Source organism: Biomphalaria glabrata, chromosome 2, assembly GCF_947242115.1.
Source record: "Biomphalaria glabrata chromosome 2, xgBioGlab47.1, whole genome shotgun sequence".
NCBI lineage: Eukaryota > Metazoa > Mollusca > Gastropoda > Planorbidae > Biomphalaria > Biomphalaria glabrata.
Window position 1 is genome coordinate 11,124,432 of NC_074712.1, and position 16,715 is coordinate 11,141,146.

The following is a 16,715-nucleotide window of genomic DNA, read 5'->3' on the forward strand; positions in this document are numbered from 1 at the left end:
TATAATCAAGAAAATATTTGTTCTTCTGTTGGGACTTTTATCTGAGTGAAATAAATTTAAATTGTGTCAAGTTATATATTCCAATGGTAAGAAAGATTCTCTTCTGAGTTTTGTTTCTAGAGTTCCTAATGGCAGCATGAAATCTCATGAGATACTAATCCTCCAAGAAATTTCTCCAATTGGATTGCACCGAGCATACATGGAGATTTCCTAGTAAAATAAATCTATGATAATAATGATACTAATAATAATGTCTACAATATTCTTTACATTGTCATTACTCTCCTGCTTACTCATAAAGCTAAACAAATGTCTAGGATAAACCCTAACTCCCAAATGGAAAGATCATTATGTAAATTTTTTTTTTATTAATCATAACATAGGTTTTCTTTTTCTAAATGTTATGTTTAGTCCTTAATAAATTAACTGTTAAGGCTGATAAATATATTTACTTCTATTCCTGTGCTGACATCGACATAAGGCTTACCATATCCCTGCAAACAGCTAAAGATATATCTTTATTCAAATTATTCCTTTTTTTTTAAAAATAAAATTAAAGCTGTTCATGCCAACATAATAGATATAAATATTTATATGGATGGTGTTGAAGAACTTCATGCTTTCTTTTTTTTTATTTCACTGATACAGGCTAAGACCAACAACAGCGAAACCCAGCCCAACAGAAAGTGTTGATTCCATAAGCCATGGTGGTACTTCCATGAGTACCAACTATTCCAGACTTATTACCAGAGCTAACTTGAAACCCACACCAGACGACTTCAATTCAAATTTTGATCCTGCATTTTATCATTCCAAACCAGCAGCTGAGGCAGGGCTAGAGTCGCAATCAACACAGTCCTATCTGACATGGAGAAATAGTTATAGTAGCCACAAATTGTAAGGAAGGGGGAGTGATATGTGTGTGTAACTAGTGTAAATGTGATTTATACAAATATTTAGCATAGTATCCTGTTTGGTGTTCATAAATAATAAATAGATTTTATAGTACAACAGACCTATTATTCTATTGATGCTGCAAATAGTTTTGTATATTTATAGGTTGTTTTTGTGTTATTTTACTTGATATAAATATCTGCAAAGAAGCATGGAGAATTAAAGTATGTTTATTAAGCAAGTAAGATTGTCTGTTGATTGTTTCAAAGCAAATAAAAAAGTTTGTTTGTGGTTAGTTTATGTATCATGTATCTAGAGCTGCGATATTTAGACTTTAAACAATCAAAGCTACCTCATTTCATTTTCTTTCTTAAGCACAGTGTCTCCCTAGGTCAAACACAGTTACAGTTTAAATTATATATATATATATATATACTGTTTTTAGGGTAACAAAATATTTTGGGACTTCTGTTTCAGGCTTATTGGCTAGTGTCCCTGGCAGACAATTATCCTTTTTATACTGCATTCATGTTCTAGTTTTTTGTTTTTATTTATATGTTATGGCTTTTGTTAATGATATCTTCCATATTTAAAACAGACTGTTAACTAAAGCTATCAAATAGTGCCATGCTAATGCTAAAATTATTAAAATGATGTCATTAACCAAAAATGTTTAGTTGCTAGTCAAGAGGTCAATTGTTACCAATAGGTTCAGGGGAAAAAATTTTCCATTCTCTTAAAATCCAACATTAATAGTTATTTTTAGTTATTAAAAGCAAAATAATCATTCTATAATTTGTATTTAATAAAGGGGGTACTGTCTTTTTGAAAAAAATAAATTTTTTCTACTTTTCTTGTAACAAATTTAATATCTCCCATTGATTTTCTAAATTTTTCAAATTTAAATATATTCTTTTGGGTATCTAATTGACTAACTCTTAAAGGAAATTGCCAAACATTTACTAACTCTGACAACCTTACTGATCTTGTTACGGTGGCAGAAACATATGCAACTAGGATGGTGAGGCCCGGTGGCTGAGAGGTAAAAAAGTTGGCTTCTGAACAGTGAGGTCTTGGGTTCGAATCCTGGAATTTTTAGATTGCAAAGGAAATGTTACTTAACTTTTGATGGATGATCGCAACAGCTCTGTATTATTATTTTATGCATTACTTTGTGCCTTGGCTTTAACATGTATCAGACTTTTGTACTTATTATAAACCTACTTTGGTGCATCTGTTTGTATGCTGACTGATGAAATGTTACCACAGAACACATTTTTATTTTAATATTTCATTATTATTCCAAACATAATATTTCCATAGAAAGTTGTATCTGTAGTAAGTAGCTCTAGCTAATTTTAGTTTCACTATTTGGTATACATATATTTTTTTTTGTGCTGTACAAACTTCAAATGCGGGTTTGGTATTTTAACAAATATTGTTATGGAGAATCCTTTGAATGCGATCATTGTTTTGGTTGTAAGTTTTGAACTGTTTAATTGTGAAATGGACACTGGTGCAATTGCACAGACTTTGTAACAGGTATTGCTGGTATGGTAAGTGTCCTTGTGTAGGAGTCCTTGGGTTTTCTGTGTTTTTCTTGTAGTTGTACTAAATGTCTTTGAAATGACATTAAACACAAGTTATTTCTGATTTGTCTTTCAGTTCAATTATATTTTTTGTATTTCTTAGAATCTATGCTGTGTATGCTGCTATTTAACTTTATGTTGCACATGAACAAGAATGAAAAAAGAATTAATGCTCTAATATTGTCTTTTTTTCTTCTGTTTGTTGTAGTTTATTAAAATATTGTATGAATTTCATAATACTTTTACATTTAAATGACATTCTAAAAAATATTTTTTTTAGGACATAAAAGAAAGAAATTCTAATTATTTATAGAGAAATTTATTGTCTTGTATAATTAACAAAATAAATTAGTTTAACATTAAAATAATTTAGCTGCCCATAGGAATTCAACACTATTCTGTAAGCACTTAAAGAATGAAAAATCAATATTTTTAAACTTAAATATATATATATATATTTTACAGATTTCAAACATTTTAAAAAAATTATAAAAAAAAATATTAGCAACCAACCTGAAAGATCAGGATAACAATTTATAAAGCTTTGAAAACAATCCTTGAAAAATGTGAGGTAATATAGAGGTCAGAACCATCAATAATAACTCACACAAACATATATTTAAACTATACAAATTATGTACATCAATTTTATCTTTTTTTTTTTACAATTAGGCTAAATATATATATATATATATATACTGCAATTGGAAGAAGAACAAATATATTTACAAATAGATTCCAAGTAAACAGGGCTAGAAAGAAATGACAGCAATAATCACCTACTTGGTGAGGATCACCATGTTAATAACCGTTGGACTTTCTTGCTATATTCACTTAGTGAGTCTTGAAGCCTTGGACATGTGCTCAACCTTTTATATTTGTAATAAGTATTCGTTGTTTTGTGTGTGTGTGTGTGTGTTTGATTGAATGTAGTACTTGTTAAGCAAAACACAAACTTGGCAGAGTATTTAAGTAAAAAGAATCAGCACTGCTGAGCTCATCCTCTGCTTGTGGACTTGAAGCATCAGACACTTGATAAGATAACAGACTGGGATCTGGTGAACTTGTGATTGTGGACCTCTGTGGGAGTCTGTCAGAGGGGCTAGCAAGGTTAGGGGTAGGTGAATGTGTTGGCTTAGGCTGTGATGAATTCATTGCAACGGCTGGTGTGTAACTATCAGATGCAGGTGTAAAAGATGTTGAAATTAGATAATACTCCAGCTCTCGTTTCTTAGCGTCCAAGCGTTCTTTGTTGTTGATTGAGGCGGTTGGAAGGTGGTTCAAAGTTTGTGGCGGAGTGGGTGCTAGCTGTGTGAGGGCTGGCTGTGTGAGGGCTGGCTGAGTGAATTGTGGCTGTGTGAGGGCTGGCTGAGTGAATTGTGACTGTGTGAGAGATGGCTGGGTGTATTGTGGTAGAGTGGGTGCTGGTTGGCTGTATTGTGACTGTGTGAAGGCTGACTGTGTGTATTGTGGCTGTGTGAGGGATGGTTGGCTGTATTGTGACTGCGTGAGGGATGGTTGGCTGTACTGTGACTGTGTGAGAGATGGCTGGGTGTATTGTGGCTGCGTGAGGGATGGTTGGCTGTACTGTGACTGTGTGAGAGATGGCTGGGTGTATTGTGGCTGCGTGAGGGATGGTTGGCTGTACTGTGACTGTGTGAGGGATGGCTGTGTGAGGAATGGCTGTGTGAGCTGTGGCTGAGTGGGTGCAAGCTGGGTGTAATGTTGTTGTGCTTGGTGTCTGTAACTGTTCTGTGTAGGAGCAGATTGGCTGTATGCTGTCTGTAACGGCTGAGTACAAGATAATGTTAACGGTTGCTGTATTGGTGGAGATTGCCTTGAAGCTTGCTGGGCTCTTGCTTTCCGTGTTAGAACTTGTTGTATTAGTTCTTGCTTTGAGGGTGTAATGTATGCTTGGTGTGCCATCGGGTGACTTCGTTGTGGTGGTGACAGTCTTAGTGCTTCCTGTGCTAATGTGTTCTGTATTTTGGATGGATTTGTTGATGCTTGCTGTAAATAATCTGACTGTGTCAATGTGTTTGATTGCTGTTGTATCGCTGTCATTACTGCTGTCTGGGGCATTAGTGATGTCTGGGTTAATTCTTTCTGCTTTGCATAAGCTAGCTGTGTTTTCAATGTTTGGCTTTTCGATTTCTGACTAAAATTATGGTGTAGTTCTATATATGCTTGCTGTGTAGGTTGATTTGTACTTGCTGGCTGTGTGTATACAATTTGTGGCTGTACATTTATATTTTGATGAGATGGGTTGATGTAGTTAGATTCTGTTTTGTAAATTGTCTGTTCTGGAATCCTTTTAGAAATTGAGGAGGGATTGGCCTGTTGAAAAAACCTAGATATTGCTTCATCACTGTCAGTTAAAAAGTCTATGCCTCGGGTTGGGGTACTCCCCTTTGAGACAGTGGTGATGTTTGGATATACTACATTAGCTTTGGGAATACAGCTGGACGCCATGGGAATACCTGTTGATACACTTTGTTCATGTTTTGTTTGGGTCTGCACTGGATTGCCCTGTCGTTGTTGTCTAGCTACAAATGAATCTATGTTTGTATGAGCCGTTACTGGCACTGTCACTTGGGAAGATGTTATTGGAATGGGATATTCCTGAGAGGACTGGGAAGAGTTATTTGATTCAAACTGGTTGGAGGATTCTATAATGTCATTCAGGATTAGAGAGAACGAATCTAGATTAGCAGTTCCGTTTGTTACCTTAGCTGTCTGCATTACGTCATCTGGAGCATTGCTAGCCGTTGGATGGTTATTCCTGCCAAAAGAAACGCTCGTCTGCTCTTGTGGATTATTGTTTGCAATTTGAAAGGAATTAGTTTCAATATTTCCGGATTGATTGTTCACGTGGAGAGCAGTTTCCCAGGTGTTGGCATTGCTTGTAGACGTATGTACATTTAGTTCTGGTGTATTCGTTTTATAACTGGGATAAAGAGATTTCTCCTCGAAGCAATCTCTCAGATAATGAGACACAAAGTTATTTACAGAGCCGTTAGAGTCAGAGCTTGTTTTGTTCTCCAACTGTTGCGTTCTGCGCTTTTTACACTCCACTTCACCGAAAGAACCCAATACTTTGTAAGGCGTAGATTGTTTGGCATTACTTCCCGTCTTCCTGGATAGCTTTCTTTTCTTCTTTGGTTTGACGACACTTGTTTCCGTCAATGGCGAGCCACTAAATAAGGCAAATGCATCGGCGAAAGCCTGAGCCATACTGATGCAGTCCTTACTGTCTCTATGAAACAGAAAAGTATACATTAGTTGAACCTACAATTTGTCCTTATCTTTTCTTATAAAATACAGACGTTACTTAAAAAAAAAGATTACGTCCTACGCGTGTTCCTAGGCCAATATAGTCATGCATGTTAATCAATTAAATTCTGCAAAGTCATTGGTTTGTTTTCCTTGCTGGCTCAGGCAACACATTCCATGCTCAGCACTAATATTAACAAGCTCTACCTTATAAATTACAAGCGTTCCTTCATAGAAGACGATAATTACTTCCTATGATAATCCAATCAGAAGACCTAGCCTCTAATTGGAAACACGAGTATTGTAAAGATTAGGGTCTGGGCTACAATTAAAACTACTTAAGTGATATAACCAATGAAAAACTATCATAGACTACCCATAATTAAACCAAATTTATGAACAATAAATATTAAAGGAAAAGATATATATTTAAAAATTCTTTTTAACCCTAGAACACAGCTTAAATGTGCATCTGTCGTCTCAAGAAAGTATTTTTAAAATATGAAGACAAATTCAGAAGTTCATCACACAAGTATTCACATGCAACATAAGCACATCAATGATATAATCACATTTAATGGTTAACACGCAAAATATAGAAAATAGCCTACTTAAAAACAAACAAACAAGAAACAAAAACAAAAAAAAACAAAAAAGAAACACCGACGTTTACACCACGGAAAAAATTGCACATTTACAGCCATATTTCTAAATACTTTAAGATTTAAAGAAAAAATAATCCTATGTTATCTTATATGATACAGACGTTACTTCAAAAAAGAAGATGATTATATCCTACCCGTCATGCATTTAGTCATGCATATTAACCAATGGCCTAAACTCCGCCAAGTCACGCATCTAATTACTTATTAATTGGTTTAATTTTTTTTTAAATTGATTCGTGTGTTGTTTGGGAAAGTGACTAGTTTAATGTGCAAAGTTTCCACTTGATCCGAATATTGGATGTAGGAGAACTAGCGTGTACAAACAGACGGAGTGAGTTAAGGTCTAAAAAATATAAAATCTAGAAAAATCAAAACACATTTCTTGTTCTATTTGCTAGGACATAAAGATGTAAGAACCGATTCTCTCCCGGTGCCTATACCAGCGCGCTGTCTTGTTCTCCGCGAAGACCAAGCATTTAACTGTCAATATTTGTAACATTAAAAGCTAAGACTAACTAGATCCTAAGTCAGTTTAACAAAATTCGTTTTAAAGAAACGTATTTTTATTACAAGATTAAAAACACAATAAATGAATGCTATCACCATAAGTTAATTTAGATATTGCCGAATCTTCTTTTTTATTATTATTATATCAGTATTATTAAGTTTAGGCCTATATCGTAGCGAGACTTATTTAAACCTACACACAGGCTCAAGTATGACGTATGAATCAAGTATAGGCCTAGAATCAATATATCCAAAGTTAAAATTAGCTCCAGCCATTTTCTCAGAATAGACAGAGCACTAGATTGTGAGAAAATCTTTAGCAGATAACTATCCTCACGAGTTCTCATAAATATTAGGCTCATTAATAGTAGGCCTATATAAGTCACATGACCTTGATAATGGTATGATATAATATCACTTCTATCTGTATGGTCTAGATCTATGTTAATGGTTCACTGTTACGGGCTACTTCCTAGATCTATTTTTTTTTCTTTTTCTTTGGCTTCTACCTCATGGCTTCATTTTATACTATCTACCGAAGACTAGACCAATCTGGACCTAAATAACTATAATATAGTATGTGTTAGTAGGTTTCTAACTTTTTATGAAATAGCCTATATATATAATCAAAGGGATGATGTATTTTCCAATCTGTTATTATTGATCAGCAATTATGTAGCGAATAGACATAGATCTCGAATAGTTTAGAATGCCTAAGATTAATAAGCTCTCAAATCTCTTGTTTAAATTAATGAACAGGATAAAAACATTTAGATCTAGATCTATTAGAAAGTAATTAAAAGACTCAACATCTAAACAGATTAAAAGAAAACCAACACGGGCCCACTACAGTAATCACACTTTTAAAACAAACATGATTTAGATGTCCACATAATTTACCTTTGCTATCGCTATAGTTGCTTTAGATCTATATGTTCAATGCACTGGAATAGGACGTGAGACTGCAATAGGAAGAGTTTCGGTGATTTTAAATACATTTATAGGTCTGCTGTCATTAGCGGTATTACCGTTTTATAAATAGACAATAGAAATCCCGGTTGATAAATTTAGGTTTTTCTATTTCGGTGTATTAAAGACTAAAGCTATGTTGCCAAAGCTGTCTATATTTCTTTCTACAAGCTTGGAGACAAAATAGTTTTTAACATATTTGTTGTAGTCATAGGGATCTTTAAGCTATAGTATTTTGTCTCTTTTAGTTTAACTTTGACTTCGATTACAGTTAGGGCCTAGGACTTTTTGATTATTTAACAACGAAAAGGACAGTATTTTTAACAAAAGATCTTGACGACAATAATAAAAAAAAAACAAAAACAAGCAAAATATAACAATACTTTAAAAGACGAAAACAAAGCTTGCATAAAGCTTAGCTAAAGGGAATAACTTCACATTTACAACGGTATATCTCAATAATGTAGAAGTTATTTCTCTTATTCTATATAAAAAAATAGTGATAACCAATAATTGTTTTATTTTTTGAAATTGATATGATTTATTACGTTCAATAAATGTTTAAACATTCAGCTAAATCTGACAATCTGGGTGTGGGAGAAATAACGACTAAAAGTATCTAAGGGGACAAAATCCCAAAATATTTAGCCTTATCTATGAATACTGAAGGACTAATTTCCCTTGTTAGTATCAAACAAAATAATTAAATACTAGTAATTAATTGAATAATTGTTTTATTTTTTAAAAATTTATTCAAGTATTGTCTTTGCCAATTAATAATTGTGCAAAGTTTCAACTTGATCCGAGAATGGGTGTGGAAGAAATAACGTGTTCAAAAAGTTGTAACAAACAGTGACTTGATATTAAGTCTGTAACAAGCAAAATATAAACAAAATTACTTAAAAAGAAAAAAAAGCTTATCTACGTGGAAAAACTCAGTTACAGTTGCTGCCATATCTCATAAGAGTTGTTTTTTTTTTAATTTTTCTTTATAAAATGAGATATAAAACAAAATTAATTCCTCACCACTATTTAATGAAAGATTTGGTGTTTTTTTTTTTTTGGTCGATTTATGTGTTGTCTTCGATTACAAAAAAGTGATCAAGATTCAACTTGATCAGAGAATGGGAAAAGGGAGAAATAACGTGTACACAATTTGTACTGGACAGAAAGACGGGGTGAATTGATATAAGCTCTGTAAAAAGGCAATGAAAGGCTTAGGAAACCTTTCCACGTAGCTAAATAAATAGTAGTAGTACAATAACAACTGAAACATGATAGTAAAATCAATAAATGTAGAAAGCCTTCAGGATAGAAGACTTAAAATTAAAGTAGCAATTATACATAAAACACTGAACCATAATCTTCAAATACAAAAACAAAATTTAATAAAATACACAGAAAGACACAAAGATAAAGGCACATTCCTCGTCCCATATATAGGAACAATTTCTTCCCTAGTGCTATTAGAGCATGGAATGGGTTGCCTGAGCTAGCCAGAAAAATCAGATACTTGGCAGAATTCAGGTCATTGGTTAATATGCATGACTAAAAGCATGACGTGGAGGGCGTAATCATCTTCTTTTTTGAAGTAACGTCTAAATTATATAAGATAAGATATGAACTAAGAATTGCTTTTCGGCTGTTTTTGTCATTTAACAGACTGCTTCTGTGGTTGAAAACGTTTTCTTTAAATTTGCTTTCCTGCAATAGAATACTTAGTAGGCCAACGTCTTTTGTAGATCTTTGGGGGGGGGGGGTATCTGAGAATAAGTTTCCATGATGTCTTTAGGAGTTCAGCCAACCAGGTAAGAGTCGGGGTTAGAACTCTAGACTTCTTAGGTAGCTATACGGTTTATACCACTCAGCCAAACATTAAATATCAAAAATATTATATATGATCCACGAGAAAACTGTCTGCACTGTCTGAGACTGGTGAGTGTGGTACTCGGCAATCTATTGAGGGTGTTGTTCAATTGTGACTCTACCTCAAGCGTGCAGCTGAGACGTACAACAGCTCTGTGTTTTGTGCGCCACAATCGGCGAGAAAGTGCTTGCAATTGGAATTCTGTATTTATTTCTAGGATTGTTTTTAAATAACGTTTCATAATTGTAATTGATATTAGCTCAGGCACACACACACACACACACACACACACGCACACACCATTTTCTTACAGCCTAATCAAATTGTCAAATCTTATTGGACTTGTAGCTGTTAGTGTTTTCTCAGGCATTGTGATAAACTCACACGCAGACTCACACTAAACTTTTATTCCTGTGAATATTAATCGGAAATTAACATTCTCAGTTGGCAGCACTGATTCAACGTCACGTGGTCAGGGGCTTTAAACAGGAAAAAGACTTGACAGTTAACTCAGCGAATGATGAAGTGATCCGGGAGGAAAACATGTGTGCTAGACTGTGTGTATGTATCATATATGCATGTGTATATGTTTGTATTTAATGCTTGTATGTATGTATATTTGTAATGTGTGTATGTGTGTGTATTTGTATCTATGTATTATGTATGTATGTGCGAGACTGTTTGTATGTAGGCCTATGTGTGTATGTATGTGCGAGTGTGTTTGTGTGTGTGTTCCTTTCTAAAGAATTTACAAAGTAAAAGTACAAATGACCTGAATGAAATAAGCCCTTACTGAGTTACTCTGTCATTTCCGGGCTTTAAAAGCGTATATTAACTCACTCCATCTATCTGTCTGTCTGTCTGGTACAAAACTTGTACACGTTATCTCTCCCACTTCCCATTCTAGGATCAAGTTGAAACTTTGCACAATTATTCATAGTCGATGTAAGTAAGTTCTATCATACTAACTACCTACAATTACTGTTTTTTATTAAAGAGAATAAATCTATTTAGTACACATATAATATAAACAATTAAAATTGAAACAATTAATAAGTAGTGTTTCATAGTATTCGCGTGAAATGCGGTGCTGCATTATACAAACGGAACGCTTAACTAAAGGAAAAAGTTTTTTTTTTTTTTTTAGGTAAAAGTTATATTTCTTGAGGTTTTGAATTTTTGGTCCGTTACAAAAAAAAAAAAAAATTAGATCAATTAGATAATCATTCCATAACATCAGTTAGGCAAGGTTCGCATTTAACTTCACTCTCACATACTCCTTGGTCTGTTAGACCATTGGGGCAGGCACCACACAAGATCTGTCAACCGTCTTTCTCCATTCCTCTCATTTCTTTGCCTTCGATAGAATTTTGTGCATTCATTGATGTTGTCTTCCATCGCTTTCTCTGTCTTCCTCTTCATCTTCTTCCTGGTACTGTTCCCTGAAGGAAGGTCTTTGCGAGCCCCGAGGACCTTGTGATGTGGTTATAGAGTTTGAGTTTACGTTTTTGACAGTGGTTAGCAGGTCATCGTGTGGTCCAATAGCTGTATTCTGTTTCCAATCTCTTCATTCGTGATGCGTTCTTTGTAAGGGACACCCACGATTTAACTAGATCTTCATAACTATCAGTTCATTGAGTACATATGAATATTAACCAATGTTATAATAATAAAATTAATAAATCTCCGTATCCTGTGGTATCAAGTCGTTAGTCGAACTATCAATACAACAGTATCGGCAACACTTTCGACACGTGCATGTCTCTTCTTTTTGTATCGACGGTGACAGTGTTGTATTCATTGCATTGGATCGAAATCTAGTTGGTTATTAAGTGCATGTTTTGCAATAATCATTCCATTCAAAAGTTTTAAAAACTTGATGGCAATAGTTACATGGTGAATTCACTTGATGTCATATCGGAGAACTCCACACAAAAAAAAAGGCCATAAAAATTATGGTGAACTATTTTTAGATTAAATGAAAATCCATTAAACTGCTAACTATAGTATGCTTAATTGATGAATTTCCCATTTTAAAAAAATCTATATTGTTCCCACGTTCACAGTACATAACCTGGTAATCTTAAGCTAGACAGTAACTCCGGGCAAATTTGTGGGGGTAGAATGAATACTTTTTTACCGCCTTTCCCAAATAATTATAAAAAAAGGACATTCCAGTTTCAGGTTTGTAAAGACTGGGAGAAACAACTGGAAAGACGTAACAGATCATCTTGTGTCAGCTAACAATTAAATCTTTCTCTCCTGACGATACCAGCGTTGATTCCACCAGAATGTGGTAAATAATTACGGAGAGAAAGAGTTAAACTGAACGCAACCTTTAAGATTATCAAGGGGAAAAAAAAAGACTGAGAACAAAAATCAAAATATGAAAAAGTCATTTTGATATTCTTGTCCTTGTAGCGTGGAGACGTGGAGACCGGGGTGTGGGTGGGTGATGTAGTCAACAAGAGGATGTGTGATTAGCTGGCATAAGTTGAATGTTTACTTATCCAGAAGGGTCGAGTTCGAATCCAATTCGAGCAGATTTGTGTTTGCTGAGAGCCTAAAGGCAGCACGGGAACATACCTGGGCATACCCCCCCTCCCTCAAACACAACTACCTCCACAAAAGAGATTGGGTTATATCGCAATGAACATGCTAGCAGCTAGAACATGAAAGACGCGCTATTGATCTGGAGTGTTTAAATAATGGAACCACGAGAGAAAGGAAATTTTGGTTTGTGTAGGCGGAGTGAATTCTGATCAAATATTATTTTTTCAGAGGGTGATATGTGGTAATTGATGTCAATGGGGGCTGGTTGAAAACTGAAGAGAGATAAACAAGAGACGTACTGCAGATGTGTAGCTGTAATGAGTTAGATTTCTATTAACATTGTTTCATTTCTAACTCTACATATCTATCTACTCTCAAGATGAAGTCGTGTAGAGTCATAAATAAAAGTCATCTTCAGTTTATTTTCAAAGAAGTGTTTAAGTTTATTTCAATTCTATTTCATTCAAGAATTTAATATGCCTACATCGGTTAGTCATACTAGCTGTTTGAAGCTATTTAAAAAAAAAAGGTTGCTAAGTGTCACTGGTAATGCCTGAGCGAAGGCAAGGAATTTAATTTTGTTGAGGCTACATCAGTCTCACCGTTTCTTGGTTTTTCATTTCGCCTTATTACATGACAACTTGTATGCACCCAGAGCTGGTAATCATGTGATCAAAACAATGACGTTTACGTCTAAGACTAAATATACAATTAAAATCAACTCTGCATGGGATTTATGGGTCTCAAATAGTCTCTCACGACCAGTCCGACTCCTGCCCTTTACGTGTGGCTCGGACATTGGGTCCGGCAGAACTGTTTTTACTAACAGAAAGGGCAAAGGCGAGTAACTGGCACGTAAACCAGTAAGCTTAGAGCAGGAGGGTTTCGTTAGCCATGGTCGCCTACACACCTAGGAGGATTCAAACCTAGGCTGCCTTGCAGCTAGATTCAAACATGGGAAAGGTTTCGGGAGTCAGCCCTTTAAAGCGGCGACCTACAACTCAAAATGGGAGCTAATTGAACTTATATTCCAAATCATTCAAGTACAATTTCTTTCCTTTGTTCGATACCAAACAAAAGAATAAACCAACTTGCTCTGTCAGTCTCTCCGTGCCAAATTTTGAACACGTTACTTCTCACTTCTCGGATCAAGTTGAAACTTTGCACAATTTTTTATTGCTTCTAACAAAACATGAATTAGAAGACACTGACCAATTATTTTTTTCACTAAGTCGTAATTAATTAATCATTTATCAAACTTATGTATAATTGGTTATACATAAGAATATACAGCAAAAAATCACCAGGAGATATGATGTCACAGATAAGGGGAGATAGGTTTTGGGTATAGAATAAGTCGTTAAGAGCTGTAAGATAGCTAGAGTTAAGTAAAATAATTAAAATTAAACGTGCAGAGTGTAAGGGGCAAGTAGAGTGAATATGTTACTTGTCTGTTGATATTTTGGTACGAAACAGTTATATACCTTACATCCCCAGGAATGATAGTGAATAGTATACACGGGATGTTTATAAATGTGTTCGTTTTTTGCCTTATATTAACTCAGTGATTCTGGCAGTTACTTTTTGAGATGAGTAGAGAGAAGACTATATGAGATATTGTATTTTGAGTCTTAAAGTGTCTTAGTGATTATGTTCATACTTCGATACATTCAGTGGTAACTATTTGTATGGCCAGCGGCATATGGCTGGATATTATTATTATTCTTGATTGTTGATTCTTTACGATCATTAAACTACGTGTCTGCCCATATCAGACTTTGTTGTAAACAACTTATTATAGATGTAAGTTAAACACAGTCCAAGCAGGTGAATACTTATCTACACATAGACATACCCAGGCTAACGTCTACCAGCAAAGACACAGCACTAGTACACGCAAAAGGACTTTACATTATGGTATCTAGTAAGTATCTACAACTAGTGTCATCCAAGATATAGTTTTCCTAAGTAGCCATTGAGCCAAGTAAAAAAAAAATCTGACAAAGAGATTATATTTAACAATGTTGGTTAATGTAAAGATTATATCAAAGTAATCAAAGACTGTATGTTTACTAATCTATAATATAAAGCAGAAAGTAAGGCGTATGTATGTATGTATGTATGTATGTATGTATGTATGTATGTATGTATGTCACAAATAAAAATTAAGACCGTTTAACCAATCTTGATAAGAATTGGCATAAATGTTCATTAGATCACTGCGAAGACCGTAGTGTATATGTTATGTCACTCAAACAACTGGAGGGCCATAATAATAGACAAAAAGTACCTAACTTTATCATTTTTAAAGAATGAAACTTTATAAATTGGGTAAAACTGTTTTTTAAAGAATTTTATATTGGATACGAATATGTCTGCTGAACGGGTAATCCCATTTTCACACTCTACTTTTATTTTATAAAAAAAATGTGAAGGGAATATTCTCCAAGTTTGACATAGATCTAAATTCAATCCAGTAGATCAGTAATACCCAAACTAAGGCGGGTCATAACCGGCTAGTCAATTATAAAGAAAACTTTGAATCGGTTTTGTTAGTTTACGCTGTCTTAATCACCGTTTTCACAAATCACAAATGATTTCCTTTCTATCAAAATATATGAGTAGAGGCGTGGTGGTAACTCCACAAACACACCATATACAAATGACACCCTCGTTGCTCGTGGGACACAGAAAAAGATGCCCTTTGCATCATCTTCCCTATAGATCGCATAGTCTGTCACAGAGACAGATGCCATTTACATCATCTGCCATATAGATCGCAGTCTGCCACAGAAACAAATGCCCTTTACAAGATCTGCCCTATGGATCGCATAGTCTGCCACAGAAACAGATGCTCTTTACAAGATCTGCCCTATGGATCGCATAGTCTGCCACAGAAACAAATGCCTTTACAAGATCTGCCCTATGGATCGCATAGTCTGCCACAGAAACAGATGCTCTTTACAAGATCTGCCCTATGGATCGCATAGTCTGCCACAGAAACAAATGCCCTTTACAAGATCTGCCCTATGGATCGCATAGTCTGCCACAGAAACAGATGCTCTTTACAAGATCTGCCCTATGGATCGCATAGTCTGCCACAGAAACAGATGCTCTTTACAAGATCTGCCCTATGGATCGCATAGTCTGCCACAGAAACAGATGCTCTTTACATCATCTGCCCTATGGATCGCATAGTCTGCCACAGAAACAGATGCTCTTTACATCATCTGCCCTATGGATCGCATAGTCTGCCACAGAAACAGATGCTCTTTACAAGATCTGCCCTATGGATCGCATAGTCTGCCACAGAAACAGATGCTCTTTACAAGATCTGCCCTATGGATCGCATAGTCTGCCACAGAAACAGATGCTCTTTACATCATCTGCCCTATGGATCGCATAGTCTGCCACAGAAACAGATGCTCTTTACATCATCTGCCCTATAGATCACAAGGTCTGAAAGGGATACTTTTACCAATTGGTACAGGTACTAGTAAGTACTAAATCCATGCGTGAATGCAAATGTTACATAAGGCTTGTCATCGTGTGCAAAGATTAGTTGAGGAATGCAATATTTCCCGTGGCTACGCAGCCCCAGCTGTGACCTACATATTTTGCCACATCCAGGGTAAGCACAACCACTGTCCGCCTGTCGATTAAGATTTTCTTTTCGCCGTCTGCGCCTGTCCTCGGCAGCGTATTTTCTTATAGTCTCAAATGTGTATGCCGCCGCATTTGTGAGTGACCTCCAGCTGTCACGTTCTGAGGCCGCATGCAACCAGGTGCTTTCTTCTAGGTCAGCTAAGGCAAGAGGGCGCCTAAGCTGGTCTTTAAAGCGTTTCCGTGAATGTTTCTTTGTGAGCATTATTCTCAGTAGGCTCAACATCATACATGTGCCAAACTGGCAAGGAACTGATCAGTCTATTTAACCATTTCTTGGCAGAGGATACCTGCAATTAGTGCTATATTTATTTCTTGGCAGAGGATACCTGCAATTAGTGCTATATTTATTTCTTGGCAGAGGATACCTGCAATTAGTGCTATATTTATTTCTTGGCAGAGGATACCTGCAATTAGTGCTATATTTATTTCTTGGCAGAGGATACCTGCAATTAGTGCTATATTTATTTCTTGGCAGAGGATACCTGCAATTAGTGCTATATTTATTTCTTGGCAGAGGATACCTGCAATTAGTGCTATATTTATTTCTTGGCAGAGGATACCTGCCATTAGTGCTATATTTATTTCTTGGCAGAGGATACCTGCAATTAGTGCTATATTTATTTCTTGGCAGAGGATACCTGCAATTAGTGCTATATTTATTTCTTGGCAGAGGATACCTGCAATTAGTGCTATATTTATTTCTTGGCAGAGGATACCTGCAATTAGTGCTAT

General features: G+C 35.4%; 2 protein-coding genes across 3 annotated transcripts in view; one reads left to right on the forward strand and one right to left on the reverse strand.

Annotated features, from left to right (window-relative positions):
* The window catches only part of LOC106061064 (uncharacterized), a 56,212-nt gene extending 53,665 nt beyond the window's left edge, over positions 1-2,547 (forward strand). The window contains exon 53 of the mRNA XM_056019105.1: positions 649-2,547. Coding sequence (XP_055875080.1) covers positions 649-901 — 253 coding nt within the window. The 3' untranslated portion in view covers positions 902-2,547. The remainder of the gene's footprint in view (positions 1-648) is intronic.
* Positions 2,548-2,798: 251 nt separating this feature from the next.
* LOC106061065 (mucin-2-like) overlaps positions 2,799-16,715 on the reverse strand; it is a 325,575-nt gene continuing 311,658 nt past the window's right edge. Inside the window, exons 2-3 of one of the 2 annotated variants that reach the window (XM_056019106.1) lie at positions 7,829-7,855; positions 2,799-5,739 (exon numbers count right to left, since the gene is read on the reverse strand). In XM_056019106.1, coding sequence (XP_055875081.1) covers positions 3,423-5,717 — 2,295 coding nt within the window. In that variant the 5' untranslated portion in view covers positions 5,718-5,739; positions 7,829-7,855 and the 3' untranslated portion in view covers positions 2,799-3,422. Of the gene's footprint in view, positions 5,740-7,828; positions 7,952-16,715 lie in introns of those variants that run through there. The other variant, XM_013219127.2, reaches the window with a different exon arrangement.